General features: G+C 44.8%; 1 protein-coding gene across 1 annotated transcript in view; it reads left to right on the forward strand.

The window, feature by feature from the left end:
• Positions 1–24,156, forward strand: part of rnf213b (ring finger protein 213b) — a 140,818-nt gene that overhangs the window by 81,140 nt on the left and 35,522 nt on the right. Inside the window, exons 41-48 of the mRNA XM_060940238.1 lie at positions 811–956; positions 1,134–1,233; positions 1,331–1,442; positions 18,096–18,312; positions 18,523–18,713; positions 18,803–18,925; positions 21,947–22,057; positions 22,340–22,582. Of these exons, the coding sequence (XP_060796221.1) occupies positions 811–956; positions 1,134–1,233; positions 1,331–1,442; positions 18,096–18,312; positions 18,523–18,713; positions 18,803–18,925; positions 21,947–22,057; positions 22,340–22,582 (1,243 nt within the window). The remainder of the gene's footprint in view (positions 1–810; positions 957–1,133; positions 1,234–1,330; positions 1,443–18,095; positions 18,313–18,522; positions 18,714–18,802; positions 18,926–21,946; positions 22,058–22,339; positions 22,583–24,156) is intronic.

The raw sequence follows: 24,156 nt of genomic DNA on the forward strand, positions 1-24,156 counted from the left end.
TGCAGAGATGTTCCGAAGTTTCGCGGAGTTTCACAGAAAGTTCGTGGGTCGCTTCCGTGAAAGGCAGAGAATTCCTTGATCCGAAGCTTTGTTGTTTGTGAGGAAAAGTCTCTGATCAATAATGTGCACAGCGATTAAGTCAGAAGGAATCCGGTCGCTTCTAACTTTTAATTAACTGCTTGGGCTGCAGTCGTAACGTTACTTATAATAAACAAATAAAACCGGCTGTAACTCAATATGAGTGAGACGGCGCAACTTAAGTACTTTTACCGTGGCCAGCGGTAAATACGAAAGTGCGCTGAGTCTTCTTTTTCTTGCAAGGCAGACGTCTTGATCTTGGATGTTCTGATGAGAGGGTGTCTCTTTATGTTTGTATGACGCGGAGTCCACAGCACGAAAGAGGAGGAGTTGAATGTGACGAGGTCACTTAGAGAGTCGGTCACGTGACGTGACGTAGGTGATCATGGCCGCCGTGACGTAGGTCATCGGGGAAGTTAGTTGATGGGATTTGTAGTTCTAGACGGGACGGTGGCTGTACCTACACTGTGAAACAGTTGTTACTTCAGAAACTATGACATATGAACACACAGACATATTAACAGAACAGTACTACTGTATAAACTATCAATTTAATATAACTTTTTTAATTACGTTAAGCACTATTGTAAGAACTGCTGTTATAGAAAATTAATCAACATCATCTGACCAGTCAGATTCGAAAATTCAACAGCGCTGTGTTATAAATGTGTCTTTGCGGTTCGTGACCATATTGTCTTTTATTATTGATTTTAAAACATATATGTTTTTCAGTTCGGCCCTAAAACAACACGCAGAGTTAAGGAGATGCTGTAACTCCTTCTTTTTGGAGGTGGTGTCTCGTTTCTGCTTTTCCAAGGGACAGCAACCTCGAGAGGACATGGTGGAGCTGCTCTTCTCTCTGCTTATCTCAGCACAGGGTAAGTACTTTCTTTTTATTAATGCGAGAGAAGGGATTTTGAGAGAAGCCACAGCAGCTGTGTATTTCTGAAATTTGTGCTAGTTGCTCAAAATAATTTTGCTGCCTTAATTAAGAGGCGCATGCTTTACTGTAAAAGTTTTTATTATGTATATTGTTTTGTTCATGTGCCTTGAAGGAGACGTGTATAAGACAAGAGAGCTAACACCCTTCCTGGAGTGTGTTGACCAGAGTCCTGTGGTACGGTCTGTGTTGCCCAAACTCTTACTGCAATACAGGTATCGGTGGATTTGCAAACACGCACACATGCATACACACACACGTATTGTGCTGCATGACCAACAAACGTTGTTCAAACATGGGTTATTTCTTCAGTTTTGACCAGGTAAAGGGCCACATTCAGACATATTTGGAAAACCTGGAGGACAAACTTCTTGATAAAGAGGACAGGATGGAACTTTACAGACTTTTTGTCAACTGTTTCCAGGTATGTCTTTTTTACCATGCATTTTTCAGTGTTCTTACTGTACCTGTAAAGCCCAAACTAGAACTACAAGTGCAAAATGAGATCTTAAAAGAGCAGGGGTGGGTTTTCAAATAACGTTATCCTTTACAGCTAAAGAGTGAGTTTAAAGACGCTCTTAAGCAACGAATGTTGTCTCTGTACGTGGTTTTCCTGAACTCACTCGTAAGAAGGAGTCTTAAAGTGCATATCACGGGTAAATTCAGGAGCAAGATCAATGTAATTCTCTTATTTTATAGTAAACTTTGGTCAAATATCTGTAACATTCTGCATTCTCTGCAATTTTTTTGCCTTGCGCAATACCAGAAAAATTCAGTTGAAATTAAGCCATTTGAGGCGAATTGGTCCGCCTCTGAAAAAACTTGCCATTTGGATTTCCCGGGGAAACATTGATTTTCGTGACGTCGCGTGCGGGACGCCTCCTTCTGAATCCTACGTCAGCGCTGGTTTGTTTATGAGAAAACAACCTGGTGGTTTTCTGCAAATTTCTTCAACGTTATCACGTAATTATTAAAATGGTTAACAGATGTATCGTAGGAGGGTGTAGCAACACCAATCTTGATGGGATTAGTACTCGTCGTTTTCCAAAAGACCGGACAATGAGAGAGAAATGGGAGCGCTTGGTCTACACAGGCTGTGCACTGAAACCATGCTCCGCAGATAACGTCACGAATCTGGCTCCAGACTCCCTTGGGATTTTTCCAGACGTGTTTTGTTATTTTATTTTTTTCTGCTGTAGACAGATGGCCTTGTGCAAAATTACCCTTCTGGATGAGTGTGTAAAGGGACATACTTTAAAATAAAAGAACACGAAATTGGTCCAGAATATGCACTTTAAGAGCAACTTTGCTAAGAGCGTCTTTGCAGTGCGTGTCCTCGATCTAGGCATTAGTAGTTGCTAAAGGAATTCGTACTGTAGTTGAAGGCATTAGTAGTTGCTAAATCCAGTCGATGAGGTCACATGGCATTCGTTTTTTTTTGGGGGGGGGGGACATTTATTTATTTTATTTTATTTTTCAGAGTTTTTACAATGCAATTATACAAACACCAACCCTAACCCTCCCCCCTCAGGGTACCTATACACACACAAACAAACAAAAACAAACAATAAATAAATATAAAATTAAATTAAATTAAAAAAGGGTGCTCATTTATGAAACAAAATTTAACCTTCTATAACACATCCTGTATGTTTTTGTTAATGAATGACTATAGTTGTGCAATCAAGAGAAGGATAAATTGTCTACAAATTGTAGAAAAGGACTCCAGGTATTGTGAAATTTATCAGAGGATTTACCCCTGGTATACCTTAGTTTTTCCAGGGGCAAAAAAGCAAGGACTTCTTTTACCCAGCAAAAGAAAGATGGGGGACTGGCAGACTTCCATTGCTGCAGGATACATCTCCTAGCTAAAAGTGACGCAAATGCAATGGCACATGCTTGGGATGTGGAGATCTGAATATCTCCAGCGGTTACACCAAACACAGCAGTGATCGGGTCCAGTGGGATGGACCTGCCACACATGCGTGTATAAACCTCAAATATCTGAGTCCAGAAGTTTGTCAGTGCTGGACATGACCAAAACATATGCCCAGTAGTAGCTCTGCCCTGTTGACATCTCAGACAATTTGGGTCAATATCTGGATAAATGGCAGCCAACCGATCCCTTGAGAGATGTAGCCTGTGTAGGATCTTAAATTGTATCAGACTATGTCTGAGGCACAGAGATGATGTATGAATGAAATCTAGGCTTCCCTCCCAGGTCTGCGCTGAGATTTGGACACCAAGGTCCTGTTCCCAGGCACATCTAGTCTTCTCTGTTGAAGGCATACTGAAATTAAGAATGACGTTGTATACAAAAGAAATATTGCCCTTAAGCGTTGGATCTCGCCCCAGTATTCAGGTCAAGCAAATCATTATCAGATAAATGTGGGAATGGATAGTGTTCTCTGGCAAAACTACATGCCTGTAGATATCTGAAGAAGTGAGCCTGAGGTAATGTGAAATTTTTATGTAGAGTCTCAAATGAAATGAAGGTGTTGCTTATAAATAAGTCTTTGAAAAATACTACGCCTCTATCAAACCAAGAGTGAAAAGCTGAATCGAATTGTGCAGCAGGGAAAATATCATTATGGATCAAGGGCATAAAGCCGCTTGTGTGAGTAAGAGTAAAGTGTTTCCTGAATTGACGCCATATTCTGAGAGAATGTTTTGTCACAGGGTTGGAAAAAGAGTAGTTCGATTTTTTAGAAAAAGAAGTACAAAGGCTAGGTATTGGTGAAAAGGAGGAATGGATTTCAATTTCCATAGCAACCCAAGTAGGGCTTTGCCCTGATCTAAATGATGTAATCCAATAGGATAATTTAGAGAGATTGGCCGCCCAATAATATAACATGAAGTTGGGAAGTGCAAGTCCACCAACTGATTTAGGCATCTCTAAAATAGACCCTCTTGCTCTCGGGACAGATTTGTTCCAAATAAATGAGGAAGTATGTGAATTCAGATCTTTAAAAAAGGACATGGGGAGAAACAGTGGTCTCATCTCATCTCATTATCTGTAGCCATTTTATCCTGTTCTACAGGGTCGCAGGCAAGCTGGAGCCTATCCCAGCTGACTACGGGCGAAACGCGGGGTACACCTTGGACAAGTCGCCAGGTCATCACAGGGCTGACACATAGACACAGACAACCATTCACACTCACATTCACACCTACGGTCAATTTAGAGTCACCAGTTAACCTAACCTGCATGTCTTTGGACTGTGGGGGAAACCGGAGCACCCGGAGGAAACCCACGCGGATATGGGGAGAACATGCAAACTTCGCACAGAAAGGCCCTCGCCGGCCACGGGGCTCGAACCCGGACCTTCTTGCTGTGAGGTGACAGCGCTAACCACTACACCACCGTGCCGCCCCAGAAACAGTGGTAGCATTTGAAAAACATACAAAAATTGAAGAAGAACTGTCATTTTCACAGTATTAACACGGCCTGCAAGAGAAATGAGCAAAGCAGACCACCGCTTCAGGTTAAGTTTCATATTTTCAAGGAGTTTTTTTGAAGTTAGCCTCATATAAATTTTTGTAAGAGCGTGTGACAACAATACCAAGGTATGTGAAGGATTCTCTGTGTAATCTAAATGGACAAGTACTATAATTAAGGTTCTGCGCCAAACAGTTAATAGGAAAAATGACACTTTTGGAAAAATTCAGCTTGCAACCAGATAACCTTTTAACATCATTTCGTATATGAGCAATATAAGGTCAGAAAGTTGTTGGGTTAGAGAGATACAAGAGCAAATCATCAGCGTAGAGTGCGACCTTGTGAGCAAAGCCACCCCTGACAATGCCAGGCACTTTGTCATCAGCTCTGAGTGCCTTCGCCAGAGGTTCAATTGCTATGTTAAACAAGAAAGGTGATAAACAGCAGCCCTGCCTCACCCCACACTGAAGAAAAAAGAAATTCGAATTTATGAAGTTTGTGCGCACAGCTGCCTGTGGAGTACTGTAAATTAGGCTTATCCATGGAAGAAATGTTGGGCCAAAACTAAATCTATTAAGCATCTCAAAGAGGAATGACCATTCAATGCGGTCAAAAGCCTTTTCGGCATCTAGGAAAAGAAGAACTTCTGGTGTATCTAAGGAATGATTAGAGTAAAGTATGCTGAGAAGATGCCGCATGTTGAAAAAGGATTGCCTACCAGGTATGAAACCCGTTTGATCAGGAGAAATGAGATCAGAAATTATAGATTCCAGTTGGCGTGCCAAGACTCTAGTAAGGATTTTGTAGTCATAGCATAGGAGGCTTATTGGACAGTATCCACTGCATTCTAGGGGGTCTTTTCCCTTCTTTAGTCGGACTGTTATAATAGCCTGATTCATTGTTTCTGGCATTCTCTTTTGGAATAAGATGTCTGTGTATAGAAGACATAGAATAGGTGATAATTTGTTGGAAAAAGCTTTGTAAAATTCAATTGAAATCCCATCAGGGCCTGCTGCTTTACCGCTTTGTAAAGAGCTGATGGCTTGTAAGATTTCCTGGCATGTTATGGAGGCATCAATTAAAGCTTGTGCTTCTGAGCTTATCTGTGGGATATCAAGTTTTCCCAAGAACTCTTGAATCTCTCTGGCATTAGCAGCAGCCTCTGATGTATAAATATCTTCATAATAGCTTCTGAATTGGTCATTAATAGTTTGTGGATGGGTAGAAGTTTTATCTGGTGCAATACGGATTTCAGATATAGCTGCCTTAGCTGTTTTCTGACGTAGCTGGTGAGCAAGGAGTCTGCCCACTTTATCACCATGTTCATAATGCATTTGCTTAGATTTAAAAAGAAGGTGTTTTGTGTCTCTAATGGATAAGCAATCGTACTCTGATTGTAGCAGCCAACGCTCTTTGTGCAGATTAAGGCTTGGGTCAGATGCAGCCCGACAATCCAGGTCTTTTATTCGTCTGGATAAATCAGAAAATTGCCTATTACGAGTTGATTGTACAACCCCAATTCCAAAAAAGTTGGGACAAAGTACAAATTGTAAATAAAAACGGAATACAATAATTTACAAATCTCAAAAACTGATATTGTATTCACAATAGAACATAGACAACATGTCAAATGTCGAAAGTGAGACATTTTGAAATTTCATGCCAAATATTGGCTCATTTGAAATTTCATGACAGCAACACATCTCAAAAAAGTTGGGACAGGGGCAATAAGAGGCTGGAAAAGTTAAAAGGTACAAAAAAGGAACAACTGGAGGACCAAATTGCAACTCATTAGGTCAATTGGCAATAGGTCATTAACATGACTGGGTATAAAAAGAGCATCTTGGAGTGGCAGCGGCTCTCAGAAGTAAAGATGGGAAGAGGATCACCAATCCCCCTAATTCTGCACCGGCAAATAGTGGAGCAATATCAGAAAGGAGTTCGACAGTGTAAAATTGCAAAGAGTTTCAACATATCATCATCTACAGTGCATAATATCATCAAAAGATTCAGAGAACTGGAAGAATCTCTGTGCGTAAGGGTCAAGACCGGAAAAGCATACTGGGTGCCCGTGATCTTCGGGCCCTTAGACGGCACTGCATCACATACAGGCATGCTTCTGTATTGGAAATCACAAAATGGGCTCAGGAATATTTCCAGAGAACATTATCTGTGAACACAATTCACCGTGCCATCCGCCGTTGCCAGCTAAAACTCTATAGTTCAAAGAAGAAGCTGTATCTGAACATGATCCAGAAGCGCAGACGTCTTCTCTGGGCCAAGGCTCATTTAAAATGGACTGTGGCAAAGTGGAAAACTGTTCTGTGGTCAAATGAATCAAAATTTGAAGTTCTTTATGGAAATCAGGGATGCCGTGTCATTCAGACTAAAGAGGAGAAGGACGACCCAAGTTGTTATCAGCGCTCAGTTCAGAAGCCTGCATCTCTGATGGTATGGGGTTGCATTAGTGCATGTGGCATGGGCAGCTTACACATCTGGAAAGACACCATCAATTCTGAAAGGTATATCCAGGTTCTAGAGCAACATATGCTCCCATCCAGACGACGTCTCTTTCAGGGAAGACCTTGCATTTTCCAACATGACAATGCCAAACCACATACTGCATCAATTACAGCATCATGGCAGCGTAGAAGAAGGGTCCAGGTACTGAACTGGCCAGCCTGCAGTCCAGATCTTTCACCCATAGAAAACATTTGGCACATCATAAAATGGAAGATACGACAAAAAAGACCTAAGACAGTTGAGCAACTAGAATCCTACATTAGACAAGAATGGGTTAACATTCCTATCCCTAAACTTGAGCAACTTGTCTCCTCAGTCCCCAGACGTTTACAGACTGTTGTAAAGAGAAAAGGGGATGTCTCACAGTGGTAAACATGGCCTTGTCCCAACTTTTTTGAGATGTGTTGTTGTCATGAAATTTAAAATCACCTAATTTTTCTCTTTAAATGATACATTTTCTCAGTTTAAACATTTGATATGTCATCTATGTTCTATTCTGAATAAAATATGGAATTTTGAAACTTCCACATCATTGCATTCCATTTTTATTTACAATTTGTACTTTGTCCCAACTTTTTTGGAATCGGGGTTGTAAGTGGGCTGAGTAAGAAATTATTTGCCCTCTTATATATGTTTTAAAAGCCTCCCAGATTGTGCTGTATGAAATATCTGAGGTGGAATTGGTCTCAAAAAAAAAGTCTATTTGATTATTCATGAAATTAGTGAAATCCTTATCGTCTAGTAGCAGTGGGTCAAAGCGCCACATTCAGTGTCTTGTGCTACAATTAGGCATAAGGGGGTCTAACTGGAGGGGGCAGTGATCTGATATAATGATACTGTGATATTTTAAATGTTTAACAAAAGAAAGTGACCCATCATCAACAAGAAAATAATCAATTCTTGAGTAAGACCTGTGTACTGGAGAATAAAAGGAGTATTGCCTGGATGTTGGAATAGAGCTTCTCCATGGGTCCTCCAGTCTGTAGTCATTTAGGAATGATAGAATAACCTCCCCAGACTTAGAGATATCAGCTTTGGGCCCGACCCTGGACCTATCCAAAAGAGGGTCAAGTACGCAATTGAAATCCCCTCCCATTACCAGATGATGGGAGTTGATCTCAGGGAGCTTGGCTATAAGGCATGAGAAAAACTGTGGGTTATCCCAGTTTGGACCATATACGTTGGCTAGTTTAATAGGAGTGCCAAACAGTTTCCCTGAGACTATGACATATCGGTCGTTTGTATCAGAAATAACTTGAGATGGAACAAAAGGGGTCCCCCTTTTAATCAATATTGCCACACCTCTGGCTCTGGCCCGGCCCCATAGGTTGAACAGAATATTTGGTCAATCCAGGCTCTCTCTAGCCTAGCACGTTCAGTAGCCAGCAGATGCGTCTCCTGTAGGAAAACTATGTCTGGACCTAAAGATTTTAAATGTGTAAAGACATGGGTGCATTTAATTGGGTGGTTCATCCTTTTTATATTCCAGCTGATAAGACATGTGGTGCAGGGCGCAGAGCTACTTCGAGAAGTCATATATCTTAAATAAAAACTTTGGTGATTCAGTAGTACCAAAAGGCTCCAATAGTGAGCAAACCAAGAACATAAATATAAGAAAACATAAAGTGTACTGAGTAGGACAAAAACACAAAAACATAAATGAGTACCCTATATCCCTATGCCGATCTTCCCCTGAACTGGAGATCACATAAACAACCATACAGAGGTAGTAGCACAGGTAGCCTGGCTCCTAAACTTGTCTGCAGGGAGATAGTAATGCTACTTAACAGAGGTAAATGACATTGGTGTATATATAACGTTGACAATTTTAACAAGGGTGACAAACTGCTATGTATTAAATTAACCATTAATCAGATAGCCTTCACCCATACTATAGCAAGACTAATTGGTTAGTCTAGTAACAAATGAAATAGGCTATAAAAAGAAAAATGAGGAAGATGAAAAGGGAAAAAAAGGTCACCTTTAAAGTCCTCTAGAATTGTTATGTGGCTATAACAGTCCTTAGTCCTCTTCTTGCTGGGCAATGCGCTGGGAAACATACATATGAGCAGCTTCAGGATCAGTGAAAATCGACTCAGCCCCATTGTATGTAATGCGAAGCCGGGCTGGGAAGAGAATCCCAAACCGAAATCCTGGGCGATCCTTCAGCATTCGTCTGACCTCATTGAATGCCTCGTTTGGCCACTCACACAGTGAAATCCGGATAGACAGAGATCGTCTTGTCGCCAACCTGAATCTTCTGTTTGGTTCTTGCTAAGCGCAGGATATTGTTGCAGTCCTAATAGTAGTGAAGGCGTGCTATGACAGCCCTGGGTGGTTGCCTTTGTTGAGGAACTGGCTGTAGTGATCGGTGCGATCTGTCAACCAGGGGTGCTTCATCCAAGTTGAATGCATCTTTGAGCAAATCTGAAATCGCTGATGTGGAACAACTGCCAGGGGATTCAGGTATCCCAACAATTCTAACATTATTTCTTCGCAATCTTCCTTCTAAGTCTTCACATTTATTTTGAAGAGATTCAGCCAGCCCCTCCTAGAACTGCCACCTTATTGTGGTGGAGGGGTTTGTGTGCTTGAATGATCCTAGGAGCTATGTTGTCGGGGGCATTATGCCCCTGTCAGGGTTTCCCAAGGCAGACAGGTCCTAGGTGACAGGCCAGACCAAGAGCAGTTCACCAAAAACCCCTATGGAGAAAAAAAGCAAGGACCGTGACGTCGCCCGGTATGACGCAGCCGGGGCCCCACCCTGGAGCCAGGCCCGGGGTTGGGGCTCATATGCGAGCACTTGGTGGCCGGGCCTTTGCCCATGGGGCCCGGCCGGGCTCAGCCCGAAGAGGTGACGTGGGCCCGACCTCCTGTGGGTTCACCACCCACAGAGGTAGCAGTACGGGTTTGGTGCAGTGTGGATTGGGTGGCAGTCGAACGCAGGGGCCTCGACGACCTGATCCCCAGACACAGCGGCTGGCTGTTGGGACATGGAATGTCACTTCGCTGGGGGGGAAAGAGCCTGAGCTTGTGCGGGAGGTTGAGAGGTACCGGCTAGAGATAGTCGGGCTCACCTCCACGCACAGCTTGGGCTCTGGAACCCAGCTCCTCGAGAGGGGCTGGACTTTCCACTTCTCTGGAGTCGCCCGTGGTGAGCGGCAGCGGGCTGGTGTGGGCTTGCTTATAGCTCAGCCGCCATGTGTTGGAGTTTACCCCAGTGAACAAGAGGGTCGCCTCTCTGCGCCTTCGGATTGGGGAGAGGGCTCTTGCTGTTGTTTGTGCCTACGGGCCAAATAGCAGTATAGAGTATCCGGCCTTCTTGGAGTCCCTGGGAGAGGTACTGAGGGGTGCTCAGACTGGGGACTCCATTGTGCTACTGGGGGACTTCAATGCTCACGTGGGCGACGACAGTGACACCTGGAGGGGCGTGGTTGGGAGGAACGGCCTCCCCGATCTGAACCCGAGTGGTGTTTTGTTATTGGACTTCTGTGCTAGTCACGGTTTGTCCATAACGAACACCATGTTCGAGCATAGGGGTGTCCATAAGTGCACGTGGCACCAGGACACCTTAGGTCGGAGGTCGATGATCGACTTTGTAGTCATTTCATCTGATCTCCGGCCCTATGTCTTGGACACTCGGGTGAAGAGAGGGGCTGAGCTGTCAACTGATCACCACCTGGTGGTGAGTTGGATCCGCTGGCAGAGGAGGAAGCTGGACAGACCTGGCAGGCCCAAACGTATGGTGAGGGTCTGCTGGGAACGTCTGGCTGAGCACTCTGTTGGGGAGGTCTTTAACTCCCACCTCCGGGAGAGCTTTTCCCAGCTTCCGAGGGAGGCGGGGGACATTGAGTCTGAGTGGACCATGTTCTCTACCTCCATTGTGGACGCAGCTGTTCGGCGCTGTGGCCGCAAGGTCTCCGGTGCCTGTCGTGGCGGCAATCCCTGAACCTGGTGGTGGACACCGGAAGTAAGGGATGCCGTCAAGCTGAAGAAGGAGTCCTATTGGGCCATGTTGACCTTCGGGACTCCTGAGGCAGCTGACGGGTATTGGCAGGCCAGGCGTGCTGCAGCTCGGGCAGTTGCGGAGGCAAAAACTCGGAACTGGGAGGAGTTCGGGGAGGCCATGGAGAAGGACTATCGGTCGGCCTCGAAGAAATTCTGGCAAACCGTCCGGCGCCTCAGGAGGGGGAAGCAGTACTCTGCCAACACTGTTTACAGTGCGGGTGGGGAGCTGTTGACCTCGACTTGGGACATTGTCGGGTGGTGGAAGGAATACTTTGAGGATCTCCTCAATCCCACCATCATGTCTTCCACTGAGGAGACTGAGGCTGATGACTCAGAGGTGGACTCGTCCATTACCCAAGCCGAAGTCACTGAGGTGGTTTGCAAGCTCCTCGGTGGCAGGGCACCGGGGGTGGATGAGATCCGCCCTGAGTATCTCAAGTCTCTGGATGTTGTGGGGCTGTCTTGGTTGACACGCCTCTGCAACATCGCGTGGCGGTCGGGGACAGTGCCTCTGGAGTGGCAGACTGGGGTGGTGGTCCCTCTTTTTAAGAAAGGGGACCGGAGAGTGTGCTCCAATTATAGGGGAATCACACTTCTCAGCCTCCCAGGGAAAGTTTACTCCAGGGTACTGGAGAGGAGAATTCGACCAATAGTCGAACCTCGGATCCAGGAGGAACAATGCGGTTTTCGTCCTGCTCGCGGAACACTGGACCAGCTCTATACCCTTCATAGGGTGCTCGAGGGTTCATGGGAGTTTGCCCAACCAGTCCACATGTGCATTCGACCGTGTCCCCTGTGGTATTCTGTGGGGGGTGCTTCGGGAGTATGGGGTTCGGGGCTCTTTGCTAAGGGCTGTCCGGTCCCTGTACGAATGGAGCAGGAGTCTGGTTCGCATTGCCGGCAGTAAGTCAGACCTGTTCCCAGTGCATGTTGGACTCCGGCAGGGCTGCCCTCTGTCACCGGTTCTGTTCATAATTTTTATGGACAGAATTTCTAGGCGCAGCCAGGGGCCGGAAGGAATCCTGTTTGGGAACCACAGGATTTCATCTCTGCTTTTTGCGGATGATGTTGTCCTGTTGGCTTCTTCAAACCAGGACCTTCAGCATGCACTGGGGCGGTTTGCAGTTGAGTGTGAAGCGGCTGGGATGAGAATCAGCACCTCCAAGTCCGAGTCCATGGTTCTCGACCGGAAAAGGGTGGCTTGCCCTCTCCAGGTTGGTGGAGAAGTCCTGCCTCAAGTGGAGGAGTTTAAGTATCTCGGGATTTTGTTCACGAGTGAGGGAAGGATGGAGTGTGAGATCGACAGGCGGATCGGTGCAGCCTCCGCAGTGATGCGGTCGCTTTACCAGTCCGTCGTGGTGAAGAAGGAGCTGAGCCAAAAGGCGAAGCTCTCAATTTACTGGTCGATCTACGTTCCGACTCTCACCTATGGTCATGAGCTTTGGGTAATGACAGAAAGAACAAGATCGCGGATACAAGCAGCCGAAATGAGTTTCCTTCGCAGGGTGGCTGGGTGCTCCCTTAGAGATAGGGTGAGAAGCACAGTCACTTGGGAGGAGCTCGGAGTAGAGCCGCTGCTCCTCCACATCGAGAGGAATCAGCTGAGGTGGCTCAGGCATCTTTTTCGGATGCCTCCTGGACGCCTCCCTGGGGAGGTGTTCCAGGCATGTCCCCTTGGGAGGAGGCCCCGGGGAAGACCCAGGACACGCTGGAGGGACTATGTCTCTCGGCTGGCCTGGGAACGCCTCGGTGTTCTTCCCGAGGAGCTGGCCAAGGTGTCTGGGGAAAGGGAAGTTTGGGCTTCCATGCTTAGACTGCTGCCTCCGCGACCCGGTCCCGGATAAGCGGAAGAAGACGAGACGAGACGAGATTCAGCCAGCTCTGTCAAGCGCTTCACATCGCGTTGTAATGTACTGTAGTTACATCGTCACTACATGGACAGGCTTTGCTCCGCGCTAGTTAGAGTGCTGCGTAACTTGGCTATGTCAGAGTTCATCGTGTTTTTGAATTCTTCCTAACCTGATTCCAGAGCCAGAACTTCTGATTTAAAAAATCCCAGTTCGCTCTCAAGTACAGATCGGACGTCCTTTTTCATAGCATCAACTAGATCCTTGCGTAATTCACGTTTAAATCCGTCGAAATCGAAAGGCATAGTTAAAGAAATGTCTTCCTCCACGTTTTTGGTCTGGCCTGTCGTAGAAGGCTTCGACGTAGGTATGGTCGTTTGTCGTGTTTTGTTAGGTCTGGTCGATATCTCGTTCGTCTTAGCAGTTGCAAAAGGCAAAATGCCCTTGTTTAAGTCACCGTTTGAAGAGATTACCTCTGGAAATAATAATTTAACTGAGTAGTTTTCCCGCAGAGCTACAAACACACGTCTTACTCCATGCTTGCTCAGCAGCGCCCCCCCAAGGCATTCGTTTTTAACCAAAAACCAAAAAAATTAAATATAAAGTGTTAAAATATGTTAATATATTGTATTGTCATTAAGCATTACATATATAATGTGATAATTAATAATTTAAGCTAGTTTACATTTTTGGACAAAAACATTTTTTATTCCAAGCATGTTTTTTAATTAAATGAACAAACATTCACATGAAAGAATGAACAGATAATAAGCTAAATTAAAGCCGCAAGCGGCCTCGACGGGCCCTCGCGCCAGCGGCCAAGGGGGGCTGGGGCATGCGTCCCCGCGAAATACCTTCCACAGCTTCTTCGGCAAGAGACATTACTCCCACAATGGCGACAAAGCACAGAATTGGACACATGGCAACAATAGGGTCTTGCACTGTACGGTGCTCGGGGGGCGCTATAGAGGCCCTGAGGCCCGCCTGGATCTGGGCTTCTGGTTCTCAGTAGTGGTGGCAGTCTAAGAAAAAGGAGCCAAATTTCGTGCGTTGTCGACCATGGCAAGCGCCCCAATAAGGGTCTTGTAAAGAGTTTGCTTGCCAAGTTTGACAAATCAGAAGCTGCAATATCATTTTTGCCATAACCAGCACCCCCAGGGGCGAAAGTGCACAAAATTTGGCGTATATGTCAGGTGAGCTATGAAGAGTTTGCGTATGAAGTTTGATGACAATTGAGTAAATAGAAGATGAGATATAGATTTTTGAAGAATAAATTTTTTGGTTTTTCCCATGTCAGTAGGTGGCGCTGTGCTGTACATGAGCGATTATGAGTTGGAAAAATAAGTGTCTACAACAGCAACGTACTTTCACAAGGTAGTGGTGTGAAGGAAAAGCATTATGGAATTATTTACCAAAAACCCGTTTTGGAGCAATTGCGTCGGCCAAAAACAGCGCCCCCCATGGACGAAAATTCCCAAAATGTGGTGTACATGACATGGGAGGTAGTAAGAGGGTGGCCGTGAAGTGTGACCAAATTTGAGGAAAGATTGGAATTTTTGCCCAAAAATAGCGCCCCCAGTGGCGAAATATCACAGAAAGTGGGTAACATGTCAGAAGCCCAATGAGTGATCTGCGTGTGAAGTATGAGCAGTTTTGAGCAAGTAGAAGATCTGTTATGAATTTTTAAGCATGTAAAATGTTGCATTGAAAATTGATTGACGTATAACTTCTGAACGGTTTATGCAACGTGAAACCTATTTAGTAACTTTTGTCAGCCATGTCTGTAGATGATGTGTATCAATTTTGGTGACATTCCTATGAACGGTCTAGGAGGAGTTGCGCCGTCTTCGTGGCCATGCACTTCGCACAAAAGTGAAATTACCTCACTTCCTTTTGGGCGTGGCTAATGCATTGGCATTACATTTTTGTCCGGCTTAGTGAGATACATATGCTTACCAAATGGCATGCCAGTACTACAAACTACATGGCAACCAGGCACCTTAATGCGGGAGGCCAAAATCACAACGCTATAGAGGGGCTCTATAGAGGCCCTGAGGCCCGCCTGGATCTGGGCTTCTGGTTCTCAGTAGCGGTGGCAGTCTAAGAAAAAGGAGCCAAATTTCGTGTGTTGTCGACCATGGCAAGCGCCCCAATAAGGGTCTTGTAAAGAGTTTGCTTGGCAAGTTTGACAAATCAGAAGCTGCAATATCATTTTTGCCATAACCAGCACCCCCAGGGGCGAAAGTGCACAAAATTTGGCGTAGACATCAGGTGAGCTATGAAGAGTTTGCGTATGAAGTTTGATGACAATTGAGTAAATAGAAGATGAGATATACATTTTTGAAGAATAAATTTTTTGGTTTTTCCCATGTCAGTAGGTGGCGCTATGCTGTACATGAGCGATTATGAGCTGGAAAAATAAGTGTCTACAACAGCAATGTACTATCACAAGGTAGTGGTGTGAAGGAAAAGCATTATGGAATTATTTACCAAAAACCCGTTTTGGAGCAATTGCGTCGGCCAAAAACAGCGCCCCCCATGGACGAAAATTTCCAAAACGTGGTGTACATGACATGGGAGGTAGTAAAAGGGTGGCCGTGAAGTTTGACCAAATTTGAGGAAAGATTGGAATTTTTGCCCAAAAATAGCGCCCCCAGTGGCGAAATATCACAGAAATTGGGTAACATGTCAGAAGCCCAATGAGTGATTTGCGTGTGAAGTATGAGCAGTTTTGAGCAATCAGAAGATTTGTTATGAATTTTTAAGCATGTAAAATTTTGCATCGAAAATTGATTGACGTATAACTTCTGAACGGTTTATCCTATGTGAAACGTATTTAGTAACTTTTGTCAGCCATGTCTGTAGATGATGTGTATCAATTTTGGTGACATTCCTATGAGTTGCGCCGTCTTCGTGGCCATGCATTTCGCACAAAAGTGAAATTACCTCACTTCCTGTTGGGCGTGGCTAATGCATTGGCATTACATTTTTATCCGGCTTAGTGAGATAGATATGCGTACCAAATGGCATGCCACTACTACAAACTACATGGCACCCAGGCACCGTAATGCGGGAGGCCAAAATCACAATGACTTAGGGGGCGCTATAGAGGCCCTGAGCCCCGGCCAAGTTTGGGCTTCTGGTTCTGAGTAGCGGTGGCAATTCTCGGAACTGGTGCCAAATTTCGTGCGTTTTCGCCCATGGCAAGCGCCCCGAAAATGGCCCAACAGCGGAGAAAAATAAAGAAGAAGAAGACGGAAGAAGAAGAAGAAGAAGAAGAATAGTGAACTCTTACAAGAACAATAGGGCCTTCGCCCATAGGGCTCGGGCCCTAATAATAGTGAACTCTTACAAGAACAATAGGGCCTTCGCCCATAGGGCTCGGGCCCTAATAATAATAGTGAACTCTTACAAGAACAATAGGGCCTTCGCCCATAGGGCTCGGGCCCTAATAATTAAGTAAATGTTTTCCCCATGCCCGCTCACATCATCTTTACCCAAACATGCAGTCATGATTATTTCAGCCGTTATCCACGTCACCTGCCTAATGGAGTTAAATGTGATTAAAATGTGGTGATATCAATGTGACATTATGATATCCATACGTAATTGCATAACCTATTGAAATATATTCATAATGTTTTGCATATATTTATTTAATAATTAACTTAAAGGACTTGCAATGTACACTACCGTTCAAAAGTTTGGGGTCACTTTGAAATTTCCTTATTTTTGAAAGAAAAGCACTGTTCTTTTCAATGAAGATCACTTTAAACTAATCAGAAATCCACTCTATACATTGCTAATGTGGTAAATGACTATTCTAGCTGCAAATGTCTGGTTTTTGGTGCAATATCTCCATAGGTGTATAGAGGCCCATTTCCAGCAACTATCACTCCAGTGTTCTAATGGTACAATGTGTTTGCTCATTGTCTCAGAAGGCTAATGGATGATTAGAAAACCCTTGTACAATCATGTTAGCACAGCTGAAAACAGTTGAGCTCTTTAGAGAAGCTATAAAACTGACCTTCCTTTGAGCAGATTGAGTTTCTAGAGCATCACATTTGTGGGGTCGATTAAATGCTCAAAATGGCCAGAAAAATGTCTTGACTATATTTTCTATTCATTTTACAACTTATGGTGGTAAATAAAAGTGTGACTTTTCATGGAAAACACAATTGTCTGGGTGACCCCAAACTTTTGAACGATAGTGTACAAGAAGAATAATTGAACACCGGTAGCACAGTCAAAAGCAGTCTCCACCCCTTGCTTACAGTATGAGAGTCCCTCAGAGGCTCACGCGCATTCTGTGTATTCGGCTGCGAGGAGACGTTCTTCTCTTTGCTGTGAAAGAATGTTCCAGGTCCATCGTAAGTTAAAAGCAAACTAAAGTACTACTTTGGCTACAAGGTTGTTCAGGAAAACCATGTTAGCATCACGATGGATCTTCAAAGGTAGTTAAAGACGCTCTTAGCCTTAAGAGGCTTTCAGGAAACCCAGCCCAGTTTGTAATTTTTGGACTTGATGACAAAATGTAGATGATGAAGTCACCACAGAAGCTAAAGCTAATAGTAAAAGGTATTCATTAAATGAATGGAAGTAATTATGAAAATAATTTTTGTTTGGCGTAGAGCATCTGTTTCATTTGAGAGCTGAAAAAAAAAGTAAACAGAATCAAGTATTTTCTTTGATATTAATATTCTAGGGTTAGAAAGACTTTTATAGATTCCCAAACCACACCTTTAATTATTGTCAAGGAATAAAATTCAAATATTTCCATGTTTCCTAATGTACCATTTCCTCATTTCCTGACACCATAATAAGTACCGTGAGTTGGCCTAGTGGTTAGCGTGTCCGCCTCTTGATCGCGGGTTCTACTCATGGTTGGGTCATACCAAAGACCATCATCAAAATGGTACCTACTGCCATCTGGCAAGGCACGCTGCAATACAGATGTGAGTGGGGAGTCAAACTCTCGTGGTTATCAGAGGACTCGCCTCCCACTGTAACCCGAGCTGTATAGGCGAGAGGCCGAGGGCTACGGAAATGGAGATTGATGCCGCCCAATGCGCCCGATTGTATGGTGCAGGAAGGACTTTAGGTCTAATACCGTAATACAGTTCAGCCTATTTGCAACGTCTGTATATTTTATTCATTTTGTTGTTGTTGTTGTGCATTTCTATCCTTCTGCAGTCAACTAATTTGCTTTGGGTATATGAATGCTTGTGTGTAAATACGTTCTTATGTGGTGTTTGTCTAGGATTCTTTGCTGTGTGTGGGTTTGAGTAAAACTCTGGAAGCCGGAGAACTTCAGCGACGTCAGCAGAAAGACATTAACTTTCTCAACCGATTGGCTCGCAAGCAGACACCATCCAGAGAACAGCAGCCAGCTGAGTTTCTTCTGTCCATGGCCCGTCTCAGGATGTGTCTAGACACTGCTGCTCGCATACTGCCCAGGGCCGTCAGCCATAAAAGCGGTGAGGCTGAGAATAGCTTCAGAAACCTATGCAAACCATTCCATTGAGCCATGGATGTAATAATATTTAAAAGTATGTCTGTAACATTCTTTTTTTGTTTTCACATTTACTGTAGGTACTTATTTTGATGTGATGAATTAGTTCAATATTTTTGTCTAATGCTAATTGTGATGCTGCTGAAGTATGCATATGTGTTGCGTGTTTCCTCAGGAGAATGTGTTGAATGGGAACAGAGACTGTTAGAGGAAGTGAAGGCGGTCTGTAAGTATACTAACAATGACTGGTATCGAGTCTACCTGCTCAGAACGCTGAACAGACAGGAAGGCACAGACTGTGTCCAGGCTGTGATGAATAGCACCCCCTATGAATGGGTCTTCCCCGCCAAGCTCCTGCAACTACAGGTAAGCGTCGTCCAATGTGGAGCTTTCCAGTTATTACGAATAGCATATGAATCTGTAACCCTTACATTCTGCATGTTTCCTGTTTGAAGCGGTTGATTCCTGTGGAGGTGGATCGATTTCTGTGCTGTGGTGAGTGGTATCGCACTGTCAGAAATGGAGTGGGACAAGTGCTGCTGGTGTCCAACACAGATGATCTTAAAGCCGCCCTGCAGGTCAGGACACAGAAGAAAGTTGTATCGTTATTTAATCATTTAAGCACTGTACACTTTATTTCCTTCGTCAAATCCAGACAAGTATATTTGTATTGCCATTACATCCATATGTGCATGCTGTATATGAGATATGATGCCTCTGGGAACTTTGTGTAAAATATAAGAGAATACAGTTCTTGTGTGAAATGAGCTGATTGCACGCGTTAGCTGATTAACAGCTTGATTTACGAATGAGATAGCTTCTCTTACTAGTAGTTATTGCCCGTGAACCTGATTTCCTCTGAATGGTACCATTATATAACGCAGGTCTAGAAGGCCCAGTAGAGAGTTGAGTAGACACATGTGATATATATGTTTTCACTGTGTTCTGTCAAAATGACGTAAATCGTTCCCCACGTCTCCTCAGTGACGTAGACTCGGCCGTAGCGGAAGTCTCCAGTGAGGAGCACTGATTGTGAGGTCCTGTACAATTGAAACTCTCAGGCGAGTCAGGGAGGGGATTCTCCACCGAGGCTGTGCGCAGTGTGTTGGCGCGAGCATGTAGCCTGTGGGAAATTATAGTGTCTTGGATCGTAGGTGCTAAAGGTGGCAACTGGACCTGCTTGAAATTCTTGAAGACGTTTCACCTCTCATCCGAAAGGCTTCTTCAGTTCTGTCTGATTAGTGGGGAGTTCCAGGTATTTATCCTCTAGTGGACCAAAAGCAACCCTAAGGAAAGTCGTTGGGGTCACATGGGTTGTTGACACTCTCAGGTGGTGTTTACATTAGACCGTATCTGTCTCGTTTTCATCGCGGATGCACTGTCCGTTCACATTAAAACGCCAGGAAACGACTCCACAGGCGGAACAACTTGAATCCGCCAGGGTCCCACGTATTCAACCCAGTTCGTATCTGATCCGGTGCTGTGTAAACATTGAGATACGCGGATACGCTGTGCTGAGCTCTAGCTGACGTCGTCATTGGACAACGTCACTGTGACCTCCACCTTCCTGATTCGCTGCCGTTGGTCATGCCACGTTGGTCATGCCACGTTGGTCATGTGACGCGACTGCTGAAAAACAGCGCGGACTTCACTTCATTAAAGAGTATAAAAGTATGAATATAATGCTTTGCTTTGTCATTCTTAATGTTGTTCATGGTAAGATGCAAATACTGCCCATTGTGTAGTTATGATTGTCTTTAGGCTTGCCATCCTTCCACTTGCAAGTGGTGAGTGACTTGCGCATGCCCGATATGCACTGGGATCACACACACAGCAGCTCAGTCCCGAATCACTGCTCGTGCGCTTCACTTGCGCGCTCTGTGAGCTGCGCAGGGCCGGAGTGCGCACCCTCCAGAGGGCACTCGCTGTTCAGGGCGGAGTGATTTGGAGCGCAGGATGCCTGTGCGGAGCCGAGCCGCTGAGGAGGAAGTGCTGAGCCACACTACACATTTCAACTTACGTGCCGTCTAATTAGTCATGTGATTAGCGTATCCGTGTATTGGCGTTGCTGTGTGCACGCGAATCGTGTATTGGCGTTGCTGTGTGCACGTGAATCGTTTTAAAAACGTTAATCTGATGATCCGCTGATACGGTCTAATGTAAACCCCACCTCAGTCATCCTGTAGGTGTAGGTCAGTGGGGGCCGGGTGTGAACGGTGTTCGCAGCCTAGAGGGTCGTTAGGGTGATCTGTGGGTCGTTGGCGCTCTCTGCCATCATGTGAGTTATTGAAGTCAGCTGAGTCTAGGTGTGGATGTGTATTCAGTTTTCTGTGAAGTGTGCCAAGGACTGCATTGTAGGTGGCTGATAAGTGGGGTCTCAGACCACCTCCTCTGTTCAGTGATGGTTGTTCCACGTTGACAAAGATGGCTTATTTTATTCCTCTTTCAAAGCACTGGTCTTCTCTGGCTAGAATGCCTACATTGCAGTCCTGAAACAAGTGTCCTTTGTTATTGAGATGAAGCTAGACTGCAGAGTCCTGGCCTGAGGAACTGGCTCTCCTGTGTTGAGCCATGCACTTGTCTTGGATTAGCCCTAATCCTAAGTTTTGGAAAATCAAAAATGTTCTCCTGGGCCCCTCTGGGGTGTTACCGATCTACATGCAAAGTATGGAGTATGTGCGTCCAGCTGTGTCGATTTGCAGAGGTGAACAGACAGAGAGACAGACAGCCTTCCTTTAGTAGTATAGATAGTGGGTAGTTCATTTTTAGGTGAGGACATATTGTGAATATTTCGTGAAATCAGTCAAATACGGTATTAGCACAGAGGATATCGTAAACGGTAGAAAAAAGAACAACAAATGACATCGACCTGTCAGCCCTGCAATAACCTGGCGACTTGTCCAGGGTGTACCCCGCCTCTCGCCCGTAGTCAGCTGGGATAGGCTGCAGCTTGCCTGTGACCCTGTAGAACAGGATAAGCGGCTACAGATAATGGATGGATGGATGGATGGATGGATGACATGGACCACCAACATCTAACCCATTAAGAAAGTTGTAACAAAGGTTGCAACTGTCAATCATGTTGCCTATCAATTCCAAAAGCCTCCCATCCTGCACAAGCATTTCAGTGGTCTCTCTTAGGAAGCATGAGCCTTGCAAAAACTCGAGCTTTACTAAAGTGCCTGGTATGTTTCTTCAATAAACACTTTTCCCGCAACCTGTCTCCAAATATGAGATCTCATACACTAAACATTCTGAAGCTTGTGGCCAGAAAAGTGTCCCAAAAACATTCGATCCTCTGTATCCTATGGGCAGGACATCTCAGACTGAAATCAAGGCAGCACAGGGGTTCTGTGGTCATGGCATTGGAAGGAATATTAAAGGAATGAGATGGATTGGAATTTTGAGTTTCAGAGTAACTAGCTTATGCTAACTTCCACCAAAATTGCTAAGTGACCTTTCGTCTTCATGTTTGATCAAGTCTACTGAAATGTTTTATAATGGTGGTATAATTCCAGATCTCATATATAGATGGGATTTGTTTGGGACAGTATAATGCTTTCTGAATAATAACAAGTGTGTATGTGTGTTTTCTCTAGAATGAAAGCATTTCACAGTCTTTGAAGAGTGTCCTCCTGGCTTTGGCATTGTTCAGACAGGTAACCTGCCGCCTAGAATCTCCTGACTCCGCCATGCAACCTGGAGCACAGGTAATAAATAAATAAATAAATAAATAAATAAATAAATAAAATTTCTAATGATAATAAGAATCATCATCAATCCCATACTCATCATCGTTATTTATTAAGCTTAATAAACTAGTCCCAGTAGTCATTTGTTTGCACTGCACTATAGTATAGAATATAACAACACAGACACATTTAATACATTGCAGATAGTTTCATCAATTTTCCATATAAAAGTTCAAACATAGCGAGACATCATTTGTTAACTGCTAAGTCTGTTTTCTTTCTTTCTGTTTTCCTCAAAAGGCATTACAGATGCTAAAGGACAGTGTGAGGGAAAGCACAATAGGGCACCTGCAAGACCTTTGCACCAGCCTTTTATCAAATCCGTTAGAAGGTCTCATGTCTCACCTGCGTGTTCGTGCAAATGAATCAGCACAGAGACGTCTTCTCCTGGAGCTCCTGGTTCATGCCATTGCTGTGTTCCATAGTGGGAGTCGTCTTCTATTCCCTCTCCACCTCATTGCCTCGAGGCCACAGACTATGACGGTAAGAAAAATAATTTTTTTAAAAAATCAATAGGGAGCACTAATTATTCTGAAAATAAGTAACTAATGTGTAAATTTGTAAATTTATGTTTATGAAACTTTTTTTTTTTACAGTTTGTATCAGTCATGGTTCCAACTATTGTGCAACATAAGGCTGCATAATCAATGAAAACAGACAGAATGAAATAATTGAAATAAAAATAAATAACAAAAACTAAGAATCATTACTGAAGGACTTCATGAACATGACCATTTTTAACCACTTGTGCCATTCTATCTATCTATCTATCTATCTATCTATAATGGCACAAGTGGTTAAAAATGTTTAAGTCACTGTCGCCTCACAGCAAGAAGGTCCGGGTTCGAGCCCCGTGGCCGGCAAGGGCCTTTCTGTGCGGAGTTTGCATGTTCTCCCCGTGTCCGCGTGGGTTTCCTCCAGGTGCTCCGGTTTCCCCCACAGTCCAAAGACATGCAGGTTAGGTTAACTGGTGACTCTAAATTGACCGTAGGTGTGAGTGTGAATGGTTGTCTGTGTCTATGTGTCAGCCCTGTGATGACCTGGCGACTTGTCCAGGGTGTACCCCGCCTTTCGCCTGTAGTCAGCTGGGATAGGCTCCAGCTTGCCTGCAACCTTGTAGAACAGGATAAAGCGACTAGAGATAATGAGATTTTATATATATATATATATATATATAAATTGGCTAGTGGCCTAGTGGTTAGTATGTCCGCCTCTCGATCGGGAGATTGCAAGTACTGCTCACGATCGGGTCATACCAAAGACCATTATAAAAATGGTACCTATTGCCATCTGGTGAGGCACGCTGCAATACAGATGCGAGTGGGGAGTCAAACTCTCATGGTTACCAGAGGACTAGCCCCCCACTGTAACCCTAGCTATGTAATAGGCGAGAGGCCAAGGGCTACGGAAACGGAGATCGGCGCTGCCCTATGCACCACATGGCATGGGAAGAACTTTGATTGATTTTGAGATATATACACATATACATATATATATATATATATATATATATATATATATATATATAGGGTTAGTCAACCCCCTATGGAGAAAAAATCCAGGACCGTGACGTCGCCCGGTAGGACGCAGCCGGGGCCCCACCCTGGAGCCAGGCCCGGGGTTGGGGCTCATATGCGAGCGCTTGGTGGCCGGGCCTTTGCCCATGGGGCCCGGCCGGGCTCAGCCCGAAGAGGTGACGTGGGCCTGACCTCCTGTGGGTTCACCACCCACAGAGGTAGCAGTAGGGGTTTGGTGCAGTGTGGATTGGGTGGCAGTCGAAGGCAGGGGCCTCGACGACCTGATCCCCGGACACAGCGGCTGGCTGTTGGGACATGGAATGTCACTTCGCTGGGGGGGAAGGAGCCTGAGGTTGTGCGGGAGGTTGAGAGGTACTGGCTAGAGATAGTCGGGCTCACCTCCACGCACAGCTTGGGCTCTGGAACCCAGCTCCTCGAGAGGGGCTGGACTTTCCACTTCTCTGGAGTCGCCCGTGGTGAGCGGCGGCGGGCTGGTGTGGGCTTGCTTATAGCTCCCCAGCTCAGCCGCCATGTGTTGGA

This window comes from Neoarius graeffei, chromosome 14 (assembly GCF_027579695.1).
Source record: "Neoarius graeffei isolate fNeoGra1 chromosome 14, fNeoGra1.pri, whole genome shotgun sequence".
Lineage (NCBI taxonomy): Eukaryota > Metazoa > Chordata > Actinopteri > Siluriformes > Ariidae > Neoarius > Neoarius graeffei.